This window comes from Aptenodytes forsteri, unplaced genomic scaffold (assembly GCF_000699145.1).
Source record: "Aptenodytes forsteri isolate BGI_AS27 unplaced genomic scaffold, ASM69914v1 Scaffold179, whole genome shotgun sequence".
Classification (NCBI taxonomy): domain Eukaryota; kingdom Metazoa; phylum Chordata; class Aves; order Sphenisciformes; family Spheniscidae; genus Aptenodytes; species Aptenodytes forsteri.
Window position 1 is genome coordinate 2,280,603 of NW_008795378.1, and position 7,968 is coordinate 2,288,570.

General features: G+C 45.6%; 1 protein-coding gene across 1 annotated transcript; it reads left to right on the forward strand.

Annotated features, from left to right (window-relative positions):
• Nucleotides 1–299: 299 nt before the first annotated feature.
• On the forward strand, nt 300–7,925 carry TMEM212 (transmembrane protein 212; the record flags this gene model as incomplete). Its single annotated transcript, XM_009280566.1, is given in 3 exon segments — nt 300–377; nt 5,749–6,003; nt 7,743–7,925. Coding segments are annotated over 3 exon segments (516 nt in total), but the record flags the coding sequence as incomplete, so codon positions are not given.
• Nucleotides 7,926–7,968: the final 43 nt, after the last annotated feature.

The window sequence follows — 7,968 nt, forward strand, 5'->3', positions numbered from 1 at the left end:
GGTGAAGGGGCCTTATTTACTACACTGTAATACCTTCTGTTTCTGTAGGAACATCTGAAGATAAACAGAATAGTGCTTCATCGTGCTAGGTAAACAGCTCTCACATGCCATGGCTACAGTCTCTAAGGAGTTTCTGTTTATTATGAACTGTCTCTGCCTCAGCTTTAGCTACAAACCCTCGCTGTGAATCCAACAGGGAGAGTCTCACAATGAAAGTGAAGAGCTTGTATGAAGTTACCAGAGGGATACTTATTACCTTTGGGTTTAAAAGCATTTTTTTCCAGAATTTTTGCTTTTTTCCCCTGTTTTTTTCTTATAAGCCCTGGTTCGTTGGATAGAGTGTTTGCCTCGCCAGTCCCATTTGGAACAGAGCTTTGGTAGGCAGAACAAAAGTGTTATCAAAGGAAAGATGCTAGTGATGCTACAGAGACTTTAAAAAGTCAACTGTGTTTGAATTATTTATTTCCCAGCTCCTGTGAACTCTCTTTAAACAGAGAAATGCTTGGAATTACATGAAACTAAAGCAAGAGGCTCCCTAGAGGCTCTTGATAAGATTTAAATTTGCAGTAAATATTGGTGTATTGATTATTATCGTGACCTGCTGATTTTTAATTTCCCTTTACAGAGAAAACCCAAACTTCCTTGTTCTGAACCAAATTTGGATTGTTAAAAGGACATAAATGTAAATTAACATCCCCAGGGTTATGCTGGTGTAATTGAGATCATCGTTTAGCTCTTTTCTTTGGTTCATTTCCTAAGCTTTTGCATTTCCAAAGGGATGTAAGTGATGCAATGAGACAAGTACAACACGCTTTACAGAGTAAAAGCTCAGGTAGGCACACAGCCAGGCGTGAAATCCTCATCCTCCCCACTAAGAGGGTGATGCACGCCTGGTTCCTCCTCATGGAAACTGGCTGCTTGCACAATGTAAAAGTCGATAAGGTTTTTTGGGACGAGGTCCTGTAGCTGCGAGGGTTAAGAGGTGCTGGTGGCCCTGTGGCAGCAGGTGAAGCACTGAGGAAGCTGAGTCAAAAGGGGGGTTGGAGGAAGGGTGAGTCTTCTTCCCCTCACCCCAACGGTTGGAGGGGAAGATCTCCAAGGGACTCCTACCTTTGGTTTTCCAGTGGACTTGATAGTATTCTTGTGATTTGGATGGTAATGATTTAGCCATGGGGTTTTATACCCATGTATTCCCACCGCATGGCTGGTAAACCACGCGCCAGTTTGTTCTTTCCTTTTTAATCCAAAAGGAGAGAGAAAATAAAGGGTTTTTTCATGGCACACTCATTTCTGATGTCCTCATACCAGGGATTTGAGTACAGTACTTTATGGCTTTCCTACCCTTCCATCAACCTTGGGATGTTTATTTTTCTTCAAACATAGCTATTTGCAGCATGCTAACAAGAACTGAAGATCTTTTAACACTGCTATTTGTTTACTGAAGACATCAAAGCCTTTTTTTTCCTCAAGCCTTCGAGTCGGTATAATCTGCAAACAGCCATGCAAAACCAAGGTGTGCTTTGTGTAGAGCAAAATAAAACCACAGAGCACTGAAGATACAGATATTTTCTTATCTGAGATTCTAAATTTAGCTCTGCTTCATCTCTCATTCCTCAGCTTCTCAAACTATTTGTTCCTAACCGAGAGCCCTGCAGTTTCGGCAGACCTTCCTATCGCCTTCAGCTTCAAGTTGGGTGGAAGAATACGACTGCAAATGTGGACAGTGGCAGTGATAGCAGCTAATCTAAAACAAATATTTTGTAACATCTCTGAGCAGATGTATTTCCTCGTTTCACTTTGATGGTCGAGATGCTATACCATGCGAACAAAGAGCAGTGCTCTGAATTTTTTGCATCAGGTCCTGTGAGCTTTCGGTTCAGATCCAGGCTGTGGAGGAAACGACAGATGTTGGCAGCAAATTAAATAACAAGACCTGCTGAAAATAATGTCCTAAGAAATACTGGGGCATTCCTTTTTATGGATTTCCTAGATGTGTTGAGGCTATTTTAAGGCCAATTGAACTCCCACTCCTTACACTATAAACAAGATTATTCCTTGCATGGAACAAAGGGAGCGTAAATGTCACTGTTTGTGTATCATTGGTATTTCCAGTCATACTTCAAGTATTGCCTCACCCCAAACTTGTATCCCACTGTTCAGAACCTAGTGGCAGTCTTCAGAGAGCATTAAGCATTGGTAGTGCATCACAGGAAGCATCTCCATGGAGAAAACCTAAAGTCTCTCCGTGGAGGAGGACCTCTTAGAATGGTACCAACTGACAAGCTCCCTCAGGAGCTATTCAACTTGTTGGCTGTGGTACGGACAACAGGGAAGACGAGGGCAACAAGGAGGGTGGACAGGACAAGGACTGCCCAATAGGGTTTTTATTCTACAAGGAAGCAACTCACCCCAAGCTGAGTTGGCTGAAGGTTACAGAGCAGGCAAATACCCAAGGCTTTCCGGGAATTGGGAAGCACAACTTGCAAGGTCAGTAATGCAGATCTGCATGGACAAAGTACAGGTCATGAGAAATGCTGACTACCTCTGTTGGGGAGGGATGGTGTGTTAAGGGCATTTTCAGCAACATACATTTTACACAGCAACAGGCATTTTAATCACCTGGCTGTGGGTGTAGTTCACCCCGTCACAGCAGGGGAAGACATGCTGCCTGACCTGGTGTTCGTGGCAGCTTTGGAGACTTGGCGCAAGGAAGAGACCCATGCAGGAGGGGTTAGGTGGTGAGAGGATGTGCTGTTCAGCAGCTCTTAACCTCAAAAACACCAAAAGGAGATGCAAGGAGTAAGCAATACAAACCTTTCCCCTTTCACTAGCTTTAAACCAGGCAAGTGGTGCCGATACAACAGGGTGCAGCCGAAGAGGCTGCAAGTCTGTGGGGAACAGTGGTTTTGGCCACTTCCCTTGACTTTGGGTGCTGCTGAGCTTAGATATAACCTCTGGCTCAGCAAGACAGGGCTCAGCCTCCCAGGGGTGAGGGAGAAAAGGAGCAACTGTTCCCTGGTCCCAGGGTCCTCACAGGTTGGGAGCAGGGACATGGCCTGATCAGTGACACAGCCAGGCTGCCCTTCCACTCCCAGCACTCAGGTGACTCCTGCAGAGCTCTTTCAGAGTCTTGCCTTAAGAAATAAAACAAAATGGCAGAGCCTTTAAAAAAAAAAAGTTTTAAGCACATCCAACTTTGGGATACAGCATAAAATTTCTTGCCAGAGAATTTAAAACAAACTGGAAACTAATCATCTACTCATTTAAATGATGTGCCTGGAGCTAAACCAGCAAGGCTGAATAATCTCTGCACTGCTTTCATCCTTCTTCAATTTTTTCTTTGTTCCATCAGCCACATGTGTGTTAAGTGTAAATTGAAGGGCTCTTAGCTGGAAAAGCAGATTGTGAAAAGGGCTTGGCCCTCATCTTATAATTCAGCTTCAGTATTACAATTACTCTTAATAGCACTCTTATTTTGTTGTATTATTTATTCTGGCTAGAACCCTCTAGGATCCCTTGAAGACTTTTTTTTTCTGGTGGATTTAGCCAACATCCACTCATGAATCCAGATGTTTCTGCTTTTATCCACAGGAATTTTATGGTATGGATATGCCAAGATTATAACTTCAGGCTCAGCCTCCAGACAAGTATTTTTCAAATTCCCTAAATCAAAAATGGAAAGTGCCATGAAAAACCTGGGCCTTACTGCATTTAGCGTGCCAGGATGGAAATCAAACCGCAGGACAATATTGCTCAAGGTTCTGGATCTGTGTTGATACGGTCTCCTACGTCGCACCAGAAATTACAGCCCAGATGGTGCTCTTTTCTGTGTCCTCGGACACAGACTCTTGCCTTCAGCACATCTTCAGCTCTTCTTTCCATTCACCAGCCTGAAGTTAGGAGCAAAGATACATGTGGGTCCAAGATGCTTACACTGGAAAAAAGATTACTCACTGCAAGCCAGAGTCACTGCTGGTGTATTTAAATGAATGAAAATGTGCCTGTGTATGTCAGCTCCCCATCACCAACACATATACTTTCCCAGTCAAAATTGGTTCTGAAATAAGGACAATGACGAAATGTACCCTGCCCTGATGGAGACCTGGTGAATAAAGCAAGTGTCTGCTGTGCCTTTGACAGCACTTTGGAAGAATAACCAAACCCAAACTCATTCTTTGTCCAGAGTGACAAAAGCAGCTTGAAGCAGACACTAAATAACCTTAACCTTCCTTTCTGTGCTGCCTGGGGTTTCCTTCAGGCACTCCCATTGGTAGTGTCCTGGGTGTCTTCCCTGCTCCCCATTTGTCAGCAGGAGAGTCCTGATCAAAGTCACCATGCAGTGGTGGTCAGTACCAGCATGGTGGCTTGGCCGGTATCATACCCCGTTGGGGATGGTTGTGTCCCTCCAAGTGCCCCAAAGTCGCTCAGGAGCACGAGAATAACAAACGCAGGAGATGCACAGAATAGTTTTCGTTGGCCTTTTGGCAACAAACAGCAACCATCATCTGTCTGTGGCCATGCTGTGCACAAAAAGGATGCGGTATTATGCCTGAGTCCACAAAAGGTGAATTTTAACACTTCCTCCAGGACACTCCCAGCTGGCCTTGAATGCACACCGGCAGGGCCCTGCTCCTGCCTCTGCTGTGCATGATCCACCCCCTTTTAAAGCCACTCTCTGTGCACTGGACCAGGGAGAAACACAGAGTAGTTATTCCAGCCTGGTAGTGAAGAGCCCGTTCCCCTCCTGCACAGCAGCTAGTTATTGCTTGCTCTAATAGCCTTAGTTCTTTACCTGCAGAGTTCCTGGATAAAAGGAAATGTAAATTATTCCTAAAAGCTCTTCTAAGGCTTCCCCCAGCATGGAGAAGCCTCTCAGCTGGCACAAAGGATGGAGCTGGCTCCACAGCAAACCTCTCCGGGGCAGGTACACGCCAGGACAAGAAGGAGGCACGAGAGCAGGGGAGCAGAGGGCTGAGCACCTGGCACCCAGCAGTGAGTCAGCTCCTGCCAGCTCAAGCAGCAAAGCTTTCCACCCACCTACCCCAGAGCTGAGCTCAGCCACCTCGAAATCCCGCTGCGTGGAGCTGCTGAGGGCAGGGGTAGGTGGTAACTCAGTGCAAGGTGCTATCAGTCGGGGTGACAAGTCCAGGAGTCTACATGGTGTCACATGCAGGAGGTGGCAAGGGAATGGCAGAGTTAATCTGGACGATGCATTCAAAGAGGAAAGCACTTTTCTTGCTGATATCGTGGATCAAGTGTGCTGTGCAGGGCTTACAGAGGGTGCACATTAAATATCCCACCAGCACGGTAGTTCTGCCAGTTCATGTCACATTTTCTGTTTTATAATGAGGAACTTTGTTATTATTCAAATATGCAGTTTAAATTTTAAAGGCTACCCACTGTACTTATATGCTATATGACAAACTACATAAGTATACCTGTTTCAACTTATTCTTCTAGTATTTTTAGTAAAATATGGTTTCAATGACTTTGTCTTCCCTGTAAAAAAAAAAAATCCACATTTTTCTTTAATAAGTTCATGACATTCAAGCTACTAATTTTCCTTACCATCACATCTCTTTTTGGACACAGAATAAAGGAGATTGAATATAAAAAAACAGTTTTTTTTTTTTCCCAAGTTGGAAATGAAGAAATACAAAAATACTGAGCTCTTTAGTTTTTAAAGTTTTTTTAAAAATCGTCTCAGCAGGTCAGACAAGTGATAAAATGCTTTTGTCTCCATTTCAGTGGGTAGCTAGTTTCGCCTTCAGCATACTGAGCATCATGGGCGCCTCAGTGCAAATTGCTGCTGCCACTGCATCTCCTCTCCTTGGCCCATACTGCTGCTGCTCGCTCGCTGGGACCAACTACCTGGATTACGCAGTCCTGTTCCCTTTTCCCTACACTGACTTTCCAAACCCCTGCAAAGACCCATCGCGTTATGAGTGGTACCATATCACCCTGCAAATACTAGACCTGTGTTTGAGTTTGGCCATATTCTGTGTATCTGGTTTTTGTGACGACTTTTGTAAGACTGCTCTAGTTTGGACATTTAAACATGAGCATCGGTCACGGCGGGGAAGGTGGACTGCTGCCTGTAATGCCATAATGGCAGCCAGGAGGGCTGCACAGCTGTGCAACGACAGACAAATCCTGAATGCACTCGCACTGCATTTGTGCTTCAGTAGTGCCCCTGAAGCCATGTACATAATTCCATGCTTAAATCACTTTACTAAATAGTAATTTGGCCCTTTAGTTGAAATGATACTGGGACGTAAAGGGTACAAAGGGACACATCTTTAGCATACATAGCCTGGGCCTCTGAATTTAAAGGCTGGGCAAAATTTTATGGAAATTATACAATTTGCTTTTGACATTACAGAAAGCAGAACCTGAAGATTTGCATTTCTGCTCTTCCTTACAACAGTGAAAACTGCACTGCCATTAGTGCACAGAGCCATTAAAACCTGCACAGACATAGATCTGCTACCTGACCAGCAAAAGAGGTGTCAAAAATAACCACCATCCAGCACATATCATCTCTGCTCTAGGTAAAGCCTCAGGCAGCAGCACTTTGATGGCACAGGAGGGTGAGAGGTGAGGGTAGGAGCAGTATGAGGAGGAGGAACAGGCCTTTGGGTGACCCAGAGCACAGCCAGAGCCCAAGCACCACGCTCCCGACCGGCTCCCGCATGAGGCACAGCATCAATTTCCAGCCCCGGCGTACCTCCAGCCCACATGCCTTGGAGGACTCACTGCTGGTTCAGACATTTGCAAATTTTGCTGTGCTGAGGAAAATCTTACCTTCCATGCATCCGATCCCTTGGATTTTTTTCTTCCCTTTAACCTTTGTTTGGAGCCAGTCTTGAATCCACAAAAATAACAGTGTTTCCATGACAACAGCCCAGCAGAGGACTCCTCCGGGGCATCTGAGGAATTAAAACATGGCCAGTGCTTCCTCCTGCTCCAGCATCACACCCCATGATACCACAGCCCCATCCTATTACCTCTCCCTCTTCTCATGCTGAAGTAGACAGCAAACTACTTTGGGCAGACCTCTGTCTGCTTTGGTAGTATTGGCATTTACTGAATGGTAAGTCACACTGCACAAGTGATGTATGAGCAGGTATCAGCTTATGGGAGGGTAGAAAGACCAAGAGGGTCTGCAGTCTAAAGGACTGGACAGCTGTTGGATTTTGTAATCCCCTAAGCTCTATTAATAAGATTCATAATTTTCATGCCCTCCCTGGTATTTTACAGAGGATATGAAATGATCCTTCGTTATTCACAGTCACTGCTTTGCTTCCAATACACAGCATTTCTCCTGCCCTCCTTCAGCAAAGCCCTGCAACTGCTGAACCCTCTGGTCCCGACCCAGCAAAGCATGCAAAGGGCCCCACCGAGACCAGAAGCATACCCAGAGGTGTCCTCTCCTCGAGCAGGGCAGGATATTGGCCCTTTGCCGAATCAGGCCCTGCTTGCTCAAGCATTTTCTCCTGTGGGCCGCACAGCTGGTACCTTGCCCAGAGACCAGCTCCAACCGAGTGCCCGATTGATCCCCCGCTCTTGAGGCCGTGCCAAAACCCCATCCCTTCCCTGCAGCACTTGTCTGCCCTCAGACCAAGATTTATGAGGGTTATCCATGGATGCAGTTGCAAGAAAAGTCCAAAAGCTTTTGTTGCAATGCCACAAGCAGCACTAAAACAGCAAAATGCTCTTTGCATACCTGATCCTCACTGAAGGGTGACGAGCAGGACACCCAAGCACAGACAGCAAGCTCTGAAGCCGGACCTGAGGAGGCAGCGTGGATGCATGCCAACCTGACAATGGGGTTTCATTTAACAAGTGCAGATTTAAGTGTGGAAATCAAATATGAAACAGTCGTAGCCAGCATTGTCTGCATTCTTGGAGTGGCACTAAACTAGCAGAAAGAAAAGAACTGAGACACGGGCCCAGACACGCTCCCAC